The sequence below is a fragment of the Mauremys reevesii genome, linkage group 6 (assembly GCF_016161935.1).
Source record: "Mauremys reevesii isolate NIE-2019 linkage group 6, ASM1616193v1, whole genome shotgun sequence".
Classification (NCBI taxonomy): Eukaryota; Metazoa; Chordata; order Testudines; family Geoemydidae; genus Mauremys; species Mauremys reevesii.
Genome location: NC_052628.1, coordinates 80,886,180 through 80,900,456, shown reverse-complemented (window position 1 = coordinate 80,900,456; position 14,277 = coordinate 80,886,180). Strand labels below are relative to the sequence as shown.

Here is a 14,277-nt window from a genome sequence, read left to right as displayed (position 1 = left end):
GAAGCTGTAGAATTTCAGTGTTAGAAAACAATTACTAAGTGTTACTACTGATTCAGAAAAAGTTAGAGGCATATTTCCTCCTCTGCACTTAAATCTGTAAAAGGAAAAACCTTGTTGCAGAATAGACCACAATAAGTTAGTATTGAATAATAGTTATTTTGCTATCGGTGTTCCTAAAAAAAAAACTTCCTTAGTTGTAAAATGTTTATTATATGAACCTCCTCCATGGTTGCAAAACTTAATTTACCATGGTATTGATTTTAACTCCGTACCATCAGAAGGTATAGTACTGCCAGCAGGCACTTGTGTAGAAACCAACCCAATGTCCAGCCAAAGTGTCAATTTAATTTTAGAAGACAATTAAAGCTAAAATTATTAAGTTTATAGTGCCAGCATAAATGTATTTAATACCATTAGAATTCACTTAGTTAAATGACTACAGACTTCTGATATTAGTTTCAAGGAAAACAACTGATTTTGAAAAGGTCACATTCAATGAAAAGTTTGTGTGTGTCTTATTTCTACAATATAAGAGAACAATTAAAACAAACTTCAACAAAGCAAGACTTAAATAGGGAAATTAATTCCTGACATGAAAAACCTTTTTCCAAAACTGAAAAGATGAAGAAACTTGCACAACAAGACAGACTTACTTCCAAGTACTCTTCCACTTTGTCAAAACAAATAAATTTAAAATCCATTGTCATAATTCTTCTGTCCTGCCAAACATTGCATCTACTGAAAAGCCAGATCAAGTAGCTGACCAAAAATTCATTTTATAGTATTTCTTCATTTATAAAATGCCAAAAGGCAAATTTCTGACTTCAGATCACAACACTGCAATCTTCCTAACCTCAAAGAGAGCTTTGCAAGCACACACCCATAAAGACAAGACTTGGTCCTTATTATTTTATCTTGAATAACCCCATTCAATAAATGCTCATCAGACAGAAGAAGTCTAGCAATATGACAATCACATGGTTTTCAGCTGAGATGACTTAAACTGACATGACATAAAATACCGTAGAATCTCAGAGTTATAAGAACATAAGAATGGCCGCACCAGGTCAGACCAAAGGTCCATCTAGCCCAGTATCTGTCTACCGACAGTGGCCAATGCCAGGTGCCCCAGAGGGAGTGAACCTAACAGGCAACAATCAAGTGATCTCTCTCCTGCCATCCATCTCCATCCTCTGACGAACAGAGGCTAGGGACACCATTCTTACCCATCCTAGCTAATAGCCATTTATGGACTTAGCCACCATGAATTTATCCAGTCCCCTTTTAAACATTGTTATAGTCCTAGCCTTCACAACCTCCTCAGGTAAGGAGTTCCACAAGTTGACTGTGCGCTGTGTGAAGAAGAACTTCCTTTTATTTGTTTTAAACCTGCTGCCTATTAATTTCATTTGGTGACCCCTAGTTCTTGTATTATGGGAATAAGTAAATAACTTTTCCTTATCCACTTTCTCGACATCACTCATGATTTTATATACCTCTATCATATCCCCCCTTAGTCTTCTCTTTTCCAAACTGAAGAGTCCTAGCCTCTTTAACCTTTCCTCGTATGGGACCCTCTCCAAACCCCTAATCATTTTAGTTGCCCTTTTCTGAACCTTTTCTAGTGCTAGAATATCTTTTTTTGAGGTGAGGAGACCACATCTGTACGCAGTATTCAGTAACCGACGTTAGACTTACCGGTCTGTAATTGCCGGGATCACCCCTAGAGCCCTTTTTAAATATTGGCGTTACATTAGCTAACTTCCAGTCATTGGGTACCGAAGCTGATTTAAAGGACAGGTTACAAACCTTAGTTAATAGTTCCGCAACTTCACATTTGAGTTCTTTCAGAACTCTTGGGTGAATGCCATCTGGTCCCGGTGACTTGTTAATGTTGAGTTTATCAATTAATTCCAAAATCTCCTCTAGTGATACTTCAATCTGTGACAGTTCCTCAGATTTGTCACCTACAAAAGCCAGCTCAGGTTTGGGAATCTCTCTAACATCCTCAGCTGTGAAGACTGAAGCAAAGAATCTATTTAGTTTCTCTGCAATTACTTTATCGTCTTTAAGCACTCCTTTTGTATTTTGATCATCAAGGGGCCCCACTGGTTGTTTAGCAGGCTTCCTGCTTCTGATGTACTTAAACATTTTGTTATTACCTTTGGAGTTTTTGGCTAGCCGTTCTTCAAAACTCCTCTTTGGCTTTTCTTATTACACTCTTGCACTTAAGTTGGCAGTGTTTGTGTTCCTTTCTATTTGCCTCACTAGGATTTGATTTCCACCTTTTAAAGGAAGTCTTTTTATCTCTCACTGCTTCTTTTACATGGTTGTTAAGCCACGGTGGTTCTTTTTTAGTTCTTTTACTGTTTTTCTTAATTTGGGGTATACATTTATGAATGCCTCTGGAACAGAGGTTGCTCGTAACTCTGAAATGTTCGTAACTCTGAACAAAACGTTTTGGTTTTTCTTTCAAAGTTTACAAATGAACATCAACTTAATGCTTTTAAGCACTTTAATTTAAATGAAACAAGCACAGAAACTGTTTCCTTACTTTGTCATTTTTTTTAAGCTTTCCTTTTTTAGTAGTTTACACTGAACACAGTACTGTACTTGCTTTATTTTTGTTTCTGGGGCTGCCTGATTGTGTACTTCCCATTCCAAATGAGCTGTGTGGAAAAATTTCACCCCCTGTACAATGTATGTAGTTAAATTGGGCTAAGCACCAGATCAGACACCACTAGATCAATGGAAGTACTCTTCTATGACTTAAATCCACTTCTCAAAGAGGTGGTAGCTATTACATCAACAGAAGAACATTTCCATCCCTGTAATAACTGTCTACACTACAGATGTGCCTCTGTAGACATAGCCAATAGGCTGCATCAGGTTCACAAAGAAACAGGGAAAGAAAGACAACTAGAAAGCGCTGAAACAAAAATGGGCTGGGAGCTTCAGGAGCAGATCTATTACCTGAAGCTACTTTTAAATAGACTGGATTTCAAGTTGACAGTATCCTTTAAAATAGATAATAGCTCTATGGCTTCAGCTTGCTAGAAGAGGCAAAGAGAAGTTACCACATTCACACAAATTAGAAATGCCAAGAATAGGATAAACACAGGAAGAGATTAAATATTCTTTATATACCATCTACCCAGGGCTCACACAAACTGCAACTTCCTTTATCTGAAACACAGTAATAGAAACTCAGACCAAAGTTCCGCAACTCGCAACTCGAGGTTAGTTAGGGGAGAGCAGCAGGACAACTGCAGAAGCCTTCTGTTCAACTTTTCAGCCAGTACAACAGATTGGGTTTGACACCAAAGTCACTCAGCACCAACTATTTACAACATTATGGTCCACTTGACAAAAGGAGCTTCAAAACCCACTGCAAGTTAATAGCAAGTTAAGCAGAGTTTTTACTCCAACCAACTGAACATTTTACCCTACATTTGGTATGTGGAAGTTCATTCACAGTGAAGTGAAACTACTATAAAAGACGCTGCTAAAGACACTCCCAACTTCAGAAGAGTTTATGCAATACATCCTAAATACAAACTGGATTTTCCCCATGCACGGGGCGTCAGAGGGTTACTTAATTATGCATGCGGTGAGCCATTAACCAATTCTACTACCAAAGATAATTTCTGTGCCTATGTCCTAGAAAGTAAATTCAAATTATTTCCGGTTAGCGCCTTTGTAGCCCTCAAAGGTAACTTTTAAGAGTAAGAGACATAGAAAATGGCCCCGCCTGACAATTTGCTGTTCTTATGACGAGGAAACAAGGAGGCTACTGCCCTGGCTCTAAGCAGGGACCGGCTATTTACTCCCCCCAGGCTGCAGACAATGGAAACACTGAACAAAGTAAGGCTGCTAGGCTGGAGACCTCCGCGCTGCAGGGCTGCCCTGCACAGGGGGAGAACGGATCGGCACAAGGAGCCCCGCGGTCCCGCCGCCCTAGCACAGTGTCACCGCAGCCAGTGCGGGTCCCCGGGCACGGGAGATGCGGTGCGAGCCCCCGGCCAGCGGCACCAGCCCTCACCCGCGTTTGAGAACCTGACCCGCCGCCGGGCTGGGAGCACCCGCCGGATCTCACACACCTGCCCCGACCACAGGCGCCCCCGCCCCGCACTCACCGCGCTGCCGCCGCCCGGTTTCAGGCCGATCCTCTTCACCAGCATGACGCAGATGCCCCGCTTCTCGCCGCCCTCCCCTGCTGCTGCTGCTGCTGCTGGCGCCTCCGCCTCCCCGGCCGGGGCTGGCGGCGGCTCCGGCTCGGGGCTCATTTCGCGCCCATCCTCCCGGTGCAGCCGGGACGGCAGAGCGGCGGGGTCTGTGGCTCGGGGCGTCTTCCCGCCGGCACCTTCATCTGCAGCCGCGGAGGGGGAGGGGCAGCGCTCCCCGGCCACAGTGACCACCGCCCCCACCGGAAACTACGTCACTGACCCGCTCCGCAGCGCTTCCGGCCTGCGGCAGAGGAGGGCGGGGCCGGAGCAGCGGAACGGGTCGGGTGGGTGGGTCCTAGCACCGACCCGCCCCCGGCGCGAGAGAGCCGCCCGGTCACGTGATGCCGGCGCCTTTCCCTCTTCCCGCCCCACCCCTACAGTATGGTTAGTGTTTAACCCTCGCGTTGCCGTAGAGCTGGGCGCCTAGCCAGGTCCGCGCCAGGCAGCCTGCTCGCAGCGCCACCTGGGGGTGGGGAGCATCCATTGCCCAAGGTCCCCCAGCCAGCAGGCCAGTGGGGGACCGGGAATAGGACCGAGGTCCCCTGAGTCCCAGCCCAGTGCACACCCAGCCCAGTGCACGCCCAGGACCCCTTAGACCTGACGTCACCCGTCCCTCTGGGCGACTGTTGCATTGCGCCCCGGGCGGTGACTCGGCAGAGCGGGGTGGCCTTTGGGATGGCCACTGAGACAGGGCCGCCCAGGGGTGGGGGGGGGCAAGTGGGGCAATTTGCCCCAGGCCCCGGGTCCTGCAGGGGTCCCCACAAGAATATAGTCTATAGTATTGCAACTTTTTTTTATGGAAGGGGCCCCCAAAATTGCTTTGCCCCAGGCCCCCGGAATCTTCTGGGCGGCCCTGCACTGAGAAGACAAACGTTCGTGGGACATAAGGTTGCCAACTGTCAAATCACACAAACCCAAACACCCTTCCCATGCACCATGCCCCGTCCCTTTTCCACTCAATCCCCCTCCCTCTGTCACTCGCTCGCCCTCACTTTCACCAGGCTGGGGCAGCGAGTTGGGGTGCAGGGAGGAGTGCGGGCTCTGGGCTGGGGCCGAGGGGTTTGGAGTGTGGGAGGGGGCTCCAGGCTGAGCCTGGAGTAGGGGGTTGGGGTGCAGAGGGAGTGTGTGGTACGGACTTTGAGCAGTTGGCACTTACCTCGGGCCAGGGGCGGCTCTAGGATTTCCACTGCCCCAAGCAGGGCGGCACGCCGCGGGGGGCGCTCTGGCGGTCGCCGGTCCCGCGGCTCCGGCGGACCTCCCGCAGGCTTGCGGATGCTCCACCGAAGTCGCGGGGACCAGCGGACCCTCCGCAGGCACGTCTGCGGGAGGTCTACCGGAGCCGCGGGACCAGCGGACTCTCCGCAGGCATGCCTGCGGGAGGTCCGCCAGAGCCGTCTGCCGCCCTCCCGCAGAACGCCGCCCCAAGCGCGCGCTTGGCGCACTGGGATCTAGAGCCGGCCCTGCCTCGGGCAGCTCTCGGTTGGCAGCACAGTGGGGCTAAGGCAGGCTCCCTACCTGCCCTGGCCCCACACTGCTCATGGAAGCAGCCGCACATCCCAGTGGCCCCTGGGGTGAGGAGCAGGGGACACCACACACTGCCCCTGGCTGTAAGCATCACCCCGGCAACTTCCATTGGCCGCAGTTCCCGGCCAATGGGATCTGTAGAGTCGGTGCTTTCGGGAGGAAGCCTGCTTTAGCCCTGCTGTGTCGCCAAACATTTAGCACCTACAATCTTCTGGTTTGTCTTCAGTAGCCTCCAGAAGATAGAGCCTGATTCGGGGAAAATCCTGGCAAATCGTAATGGGATGGTGCCCTAATTCAAATGTGGCCCATGATGTGAACAAGTGACAGTGTGAGAGCTGCTGTACAACGCCACACATCCTTCCGGACTCGCCAGGTTGTGTCAGACCTGTAGGGAAATCAAGTTAATGCTGCTTTGATGTTGTAACTTTCCATTACTGGTCTCCTAAGAAAATACTTAACAGACTCTGTGCACCATACCTTCTGGGTCCCCTAATGGCTTTCTCTGTCCACCTGTGTTTCAGCTCTCTTTCTTCCCTTAGAATCCACAGCATCTCTTCCTTTCTTTTCCTTTCATGAACCTGTAAGAGAGTGTGCCCTGAGGTGGGTGAGAGAGAGAAATGGGCCTTTTCTCACAAATTTTTCCTACCATCCTTCTGTCCTGTTTCAAGACCACCCTGTCTCTTCAAGAGAAGGTGAGGGCCATGAACCTGATCATGCTTATCTGACTGCTTGTCTTACGCTTATCCATTTTGCTGAGCAACTTTAAAAAACCAACATATAAAAAAAGGAAGAAATAAATTACTGCCAAGAAACTAGTGAATGTTTGTCTTATAGGCTAAGAATGTAAGTTGAGTAATTAGGAAAGCATTAAAAGCATTCTAAGAAGTTCTTACTACTGCCATGGCTATGCCCTCCCACTTTTTACATACAAGTGAATGACGGTGGGGAGGGGGCGAAGAGGAGCGAATGGGGGGCAGGGTCTTGGGGGAAGAGGCAGTGCAAGGGTGGGGCCTCAGGGAAGGGGTGGCATGGGGACAGAGCCTCGGGGACAAGAGGCAGCATGGGGTGGGCAGGGCCATGGTTTGGGTGCCAGTGCCCCCGCACACACACTTTTAGAGGGTTTCCGCCACTCCTGCCTCGTTTTGTGTGTGTTCATTTTATTGTATTCTAAGTAATGGGATCAGACTTTAATAACAACATCAAAAATGACAGATCCAGCTCATCTCTACTAACTTCTTCTCTTTTAATCATAAATGCAGTTTAAGCAATCTCCTGACCCACTTGAAGTCAATTGGATGTTTGCTATTGATTTCAGTGGTGCCAGGATTTCACCCCTCATGTTTATTAGCACAAGAATTTCAGAGCACTCATCACTTTTGAAACTTTTGAAATTATGAGTTTAACTTTAGGCACTCTGTTTAGAAAACTTTGGCCACAGATGTCTCTGCCTTCCATTTCAGGTTTATAATTTGTATTACTTGAAGTCATCAGTGTACTTCAAAATTTTCAGTAGTATCATAGCTCACTATGGACATGATCATATACGAACTGAAATCAATGGAAAGATTCCCATTGGCTACCTTGAGTATTTGATCAGCCCCTATGAAAACACGTCCTAAGCAATTAGATTAATTTCAGAACAATGGTACAGGCCATTCTCTGCACTCAGTCTGGAATTTGAAGTTGTAAGGCTTTTTCCATGTCAAAATGATTTTGGTATCAGAGATTTTGGTGTGTTTTCCTGACCAATTACAGTCTATGGCTCCATCCTGCTAGGAGCTCAGCATTCTGCATGAATTCCTGCCCCATTTAATCAATGGATATTTTGCCATTGACTTCCATGGGGCCAGGACTTCACCAGCTAGTTCTAAATGTAGCACAGCACTAAAGCACATGCTATGCATGTGCTTAAGAGCTTTTCTAGATCAGGGTGAAAGAACTGAGTACCTTGCAGGATTGAGTCCTACCTGTTTATATATGTAAATTTAAAGTTTTCTATAGTGCTTATAACTGTAGTATCTAAGCACTGCACAAGTAAGTTAGATCTGTATTGTGATGAAGTTTGTAGTGGACTTCATGAAGTACTCTGCTCTTTGCTTTTCTCTTCCAAAGTTTTCCAGGAAGTTCTATTTAGAAAATATAAAATTATCATTCTCGTTACAGTGGAAAAGCTTTATCCCAAAGGAGGGACTTGCAGTGTGTTCTAAAAAGTGGTTGGACTCTAGATTGGTCTAATCATCTTCTGGTAGCTCATTCCCTAGTTGAGCTCCTTCCTCCAAGAATATTTTGTCTCTAGCTTCCATACACTTTGTTCTGGGTTTATTAGCTGCATTATTCTAGAGGACTACAGCACATGGTGGATTTTTGGCTGATTTTTGTTGGCCTTACAAATCTGCACTTTTTTTGCAGACTGCCATCTTGTGCTGCAGAATAATAATTATTTTTAAAGTCTCTAATCTTTATGGTTGTGAAGATAACCTTTAAAATATAAACCAATTCTGTGATAGCTGGCTAAGTTTGCAGACAGGGAGCTATGACGGCTACTCGTTCATTTCAATGCCATATTAATGCTATAATCTAAGATGATAATTTACATGTCTGCATCGTTAACTATTGTTGCTTATCAAAGTGCACAAGAAAAGCAAAAAACAGTATTAAGACAATCTATACAATCTTCTGCAAGTTATGTCTTGGTTTAATGTCCCAAGTGGGTCACGCTTGGGACAGCATTAGCACCATTTTCCCCCAGTTCAGCCTTAGAGCACAGCTGTCTTGGCAGGCCATGGGTGGAGATGATATAATTGATTCACTGAACTGGCAAAAAACACAGATTGAGAATCCATAGAGGAAGTGAAACAAAGCAGTGATGTACTCAGCTTCAAGTTACAATACTCCAGCCTGAACCTGGTGAACATGTGGATTGTTGTGGCCCGCTCCTCACTCAAAAGGAATGAACAAAGTCTCCTGGCAAAATGAAGTTGGAATTAGAGATCCATCTTTCTCTTCCACCTTGCAAGAAAAAGAGCAAGGGGAACATAAGAAATGGATACATCTTCTCTTCAGCAAGGAAAACATGTATGCTACCCTCATGTATATCTGCTCACCTAGGTCTTAACAAAATTTATGTAATCTGAGTATATAACACACGAAGTCTGTGATCTTGGTTGCTTCCACAGGGCAAGAAATATTTCTTTCTTTCTCCCAGCGCTGATGAAGGTGCTCATAAAGCAAAAATGACCAATTAAATAGCCAGTAGTGATTGTATGTATATATAGCGCCTAATACATTCTGATCCATGATTGGGGCTACCACAATACAAGTAATAATAATAGGAATAAATGTATGTTCTTTGGCCTCCTCTGCTGGTTGAGTTTCAGAAGCATCTCACTGGAGCATGGCCTGGATGTTAGTTGATGAAATTTAGATAAACATCTAACAGTATAAAATAGAAATGTAAGATAAGCAAAAAAACTATTGTAGGTGCATTAAGATTGTTATGAGAAAATTTACTTTTGTATTTCCTAACTTGTGATTATTTAAAATGATAACCTTAATATTATGTGAACATAAGGGAGGTTGTTTTTGATATTTAAATGCTGAGCCCACTGTGGCTGCTACTGCAGTCTAAATAATAAATAATGTAATTTCCTTGTTTCTTTTTTGTGTGTTTGTTTGTTTAAGAATAAGGAAAAATAGGTCCATTAGCTCACCTAAATTTAGTAAAATTAAATTAAGTTGGGGGTAAATCACTAGTCTGTTTACTTATTTAAAAAAGAAAACAACTGAAAGTCTTATCTTTCACACAGAGAACTGTTAAAAAAAATGCATGAGAATTAAAACTAACCCACTAAGAGATTATAATGTAGTGATTTTTACCAATAATAAGACCCAATGGAAAAAGAAATAATTTTATTTAATACCACCTGTCAAGGCTGAATCCCCACTCTGTCACTCCAAGTGCAGAAGTGGGAGCCCACAAGGATTTTAAAAAATAATACTTGCCACTCCAGGCTTGTATTAAAGTCCCAAGGTTACAGCTTCTCTCTGACTGTGGCTTGGTAAATGCTGCCACCACCCAAATGCAAAAAACCCCCTTTGAATCCAGGAAGGAGCACTTGGGAATTCCTCCTTGTGAGATACCCTCAGGCCTTTTCACCCCCTCCAGGGAAGAGCTGAGAAAGAAAACAAAGGCAATTAGCTGTGGCTATCAGCTAATCAAACAACATGCACAAACCTCTTAGGACACTCAAAATCCAATCCTGTTCTTAAAAAAGGTAAATTTTATTAAAAACAAAAAGGAAAAAAATACATCTGGATCTTAGGCTTTTTGCTAGATCTTAAAAGAAACAATTTAAAAAATTAAGCACCCAAAATAGCTTTCTTGGGGGTTCAGCTTAAAGGTTAGAAGCAAACAAAAGCATGAGGGGTCAGCGCAGAGAAGATCCACAAGCCAAAATAAAGAAAATAAACCTGATCGCGTCTAGCTAAACATTCTGATCTACTTACACATTTGGAGTTCAGATAAGTAGTTCTAGGCATGATCTAATGATTTATGATCATACTTGGCTTAAGCTGTTTATAGCATGGCTGTTCTGTCTCTCCAGCCCAGAGAACAACAGACAAAGAGAAAGTTTCTTTCCCCATTTTAAAAAGTTCTAGCCTTCCCATTGGCTCTTTTGGTCAGGAGCCCACTTTTTTTTTTCTTTACCTGGGGGACTTTTTAACCCTTTACAGGTAAAGCAAGTAAAGAACAGCTACCAAGAGGGATTTTACAGCTAACTGGCTGGCTGACTGTCCATCAAAGGGAGCTATCCTCCCACTTTATTTATCACACCACCTGAGAAATGTCAAAGATCTATTTTCAGCAAGATACTTAGGCACATGCATTCAGTCTGCAGTCAGTGCATACAACTCTAATTCAGTATGAAGTGTGGAAAACAAGAGCAGTATGTAGCCTTAACAATGCAAATTACAGTACTTGCATTTCCTGATCTCTAAATACACCTATCATAGCTTGGAGGTCTCTTTACCATTATCGTTATTTATCTAACATGCTTAACAATTAATCACAGAACTCACAAATTGCCAATTTCCTTCATATAGAAAAGCAATAGAATGGTTGTGTATATTGGATAATTAGTTCTACTGAATTAATTAATTCTACTGAAACAATTAAACAAATAGGATTTTATTTTTAATTTTGTGGTCTGGAATGACTTCAGTGAAAATCATAATCACATATCAAAACAGCAACCAATGTACAGTGCAATTCATTTTCAGTGAACATGGACTGAGTGAAACTGCTTCTAATTTAGTAAAATGAAAGTCCTAACGTTTCAACGTATTACAATTTCATTTATACTGAAACTCTGTATGCAGGTCCAGATCTTTTCTATTTTACACAAGAGCTCAAGATTTGGTGGTAGACTTATTTCACTATGACAGGTTTCTACTGTTTTATATGGTACCTCAGACTAACTACTCTCATTATAAACAAAGAGCATAGTCTCCGTTAAATTAACCAAATACTGTATAAAAAAAATCAGCTGCTGACTACAACTCTGATGGTTCATCACAGTGCAGTACAACATGTGCAATAGGATGAATGCAGCATCGTAAAGTATCTGTTTAACCTGCCATGTGTTTCAGTAACCCGGAAATAATGCTGCATCAGAGAGATAACGTAAGGTATGCATGTCTCTCTGTGTACCTTTGTGTCATAGCAACTGCCACCAATGTAGGTAAAGAATGAACTGGAGCTGGATAAATTAGACCAGAGATTAATTTCTGGCAGCATACTGAACCTACAGAAACAGTCATTATCTCCTACACGAGTGCAAGAAACACGCACAACAGGTGAGTGAAATATGGGGTTGCTGATAAGTAGAAGAATAACGAAAGAGGAGTACACTTCTAACTCATTCATTGTCAGTATTTAAACTTTTTCTCATGCCAAGTAGAGTTTTTTAGCTTGGAAAACTTATCGGAACTACTATGCAGTATATGAAATACCATAAACAAATATTACATACAACTGATTAATAAAGAAATACTGGCTATCGGTTTTCTTTTAAATCTATTCTTTTTAAATACCAGTACAAAATCAAGAACGTTCAGACATTAGGGAATTTTCTTGCTGACTATATATATTTTTCTGAATAGTGCAAAGATGGCATTAGCAAGTGGACATTGGATTAGAAAAGAGGTAATTGGAGACTCCCCAAGCCCTAGGTATGTTATAATGGTAAAAACTTACTATTGTCTATCAGTCTCCTTAGAATACCAGGTTTTCTGTTTCACCTTTATACAGTAAAAGTGTGAGTTGGATTTGGTTCATGTTGCTGCACCTAATTTGGCCTATGAATAAGAAAAACTGCTGCTATTCAAACAGTGTTTTACATTGTCTATCTGCCCTTGCAGCTTAACATTAATTAAAAATCACATAGCTTTCAGATGAAATATAAAACTGAGATTCTGATCACTTGTGATTACATAAGATCCCATAATACAATTTTTGCACAGTTAAGGATTTTAGCCTGGCTATTTTGGTCAAATTCCAGTTTGGGTAATTATGTTTTATTTCCAAAATGTTTACTTCAAAAATATGTGGTATTACTGGTACAGAATAGCTACCATATTACACACTTCCCTCCTCTGCAGAAGGACTGCATTTAAAAGATATATAGATATACACACAAATCATTCACCCGCTAGTCAGTATTATACAAATGGTTTGTAAAGTGCTTTGGGATCCTGCCAGATAAGGGCTATATACGCAAGGTAATTATGATAATGATTATTATTATTTCACTTCACTCATTATAACAGAGTACCTTAGCTATCCATCACTCACTGAAGAAAACTCTCAATTTCTTTTTAGCTATTAGATATCAGAGCACTTTATTTACCTCCTAACACTTAAAAAAGTTAATGGCGTTAAGCAGATGAGCTTAATATATTTGAAAATTTGCATATATTGTAGTAGTATAAATATCCATATGCACCTTACTCATTTTTTCTTTTTCCTCTCTACTAATTAAAACACATAGGAAAAAGCTACGCTGTCTTTTTGTTTATGGTGCTGGACACTGTATAAACACAATAGACAATCACTGACCAAAACAGTTTATAGTCTAAGGCTCAGTTCTGCAAAAAATTGCACCTGTGCTTAGAGTTAAGTGTGTGAATAGTCTCATTAAGCTACTCAAATGCTTAAGTGCTTTATTAGATTGGGGCTATAGAGGTCTAATATCACTAATGGACTGTGCATGCAAATCCTTACCTCAGCTCAAAATTCCAATAGGACTCTATGTTGAAGATAGGGCCCGTGTGTGCAAATGTGTTTACAGGATTAGGCCTATAGTTTTCAAAGTGGCAAGTAATATTCCAGCAGAAACTGAGGAGGGAATCATTCTATCCCTGAACCACTCCCTACCAATCATTAATTTGTTTGAAAAATATTAATGGGACATATCAATTCTAGATAAAACCAGGAGATGAGTAGGGGAGTTGTAAAAAGGAGCTTCTTCAATGACAGGGGGAAAGAGTTTATGGACAGAATGTATAAAATTAATTATTTTCTTGATGCTAATGGTCCATCACCTTATTTATTGATTTAATAAAACTAACCACACAGGCACTTGGTGATTTTTTTTTTAAATCTACTGAAATTCTGTGAATATTTTTGTTTGGTCATTAATTTTATAACCTTTGTACTTGGATACTTAATAACAGTTGAAGCTGTGCTGGGACCTTCTTTATATTTGAACAATTCATCTCTGGAAAACAACTATGTCCCTGGGCTTGGCAACTAAAAGGACAAATCTAAAGGATTTTTTTTATTTCCTCCTCTCATCTGCAACAGTGGACAATGCTGCTTCATGTGTTTGAGATCCAATATTCCAGTCACCCAGCAGAATGTGCTTTCTTCTATTTATGACAATCATGTTCTCTGTTTACAGTGCTCTCTCCTGGATTGCTTAATACTAGAGAAACTTTGCTTGTATTATTTTCATTTCTTCCTTGACATTAGAGAGCCCATGGAATAAAACAGTCCTAAGAGCAAGCTATATCTAGGTGTGAATAAAGAAGACTGAAAAAATTACAAAGAGCTTCTAGTGTCACTATCAAAGCCCTGTGGAGATACTTCTGGAAGTGCTAGGCCAACCACTAGTATTATCTGTAATGGGGGAGAAAAGGAAGAGGTAGATTGAACACCAAAGCTTCCCCAAAGTGGAGATGGAGAGGGGGGTGGGAGACACACTGCTTCTGAGTGAGAAGGGCTTTTGTCCTTACCTATCCATCCTATTATCTTGTTGTGAGATTGACCCCCCTGCCCTCACTCTGCCGATGGGGACAGCCTCAGTAGTTTGCATCTCCCAGAATCAATTTTAGGCTCTCTCCCTTACTGTTACTTGTGTGTTGGAAAAATCTCCACCTTCAGGTTCCTCCTTAAAACTCACCTCTGCTGCTATGCATACAGAAAACTAGCATTGGATAATGGCTAGGCAGGTGGCAAGCGGTGATT

General features: G+C 42.5%; 1 protein-coding gene across 1 annotated transcript in view; it reads right to left on the bottom strand.

Moving 5' to 3' along the window:
• Window positions 1-4,472, bottom strand: part of LOC120408154 (hippocampus abundant transcript-like protein 1) — a 48,726-nt gene extending 44,254 nt beyond the window's left edge. The window contains exon 1 of the mRNA XM_039544777.1: window positions 4,137-4,472. Coding sequence (XP_039400711.1) covers window positions 4,137-4,286 — 150 coding nt within the window. The 5' untranslated portion in view covers window positions 4,287-4,472. The remainder of the gene's footprint in view (window positions 1-4,136) is intronic.
• Window positions 4,473-14,277: the final 9,805 nt, after the last annotated feature.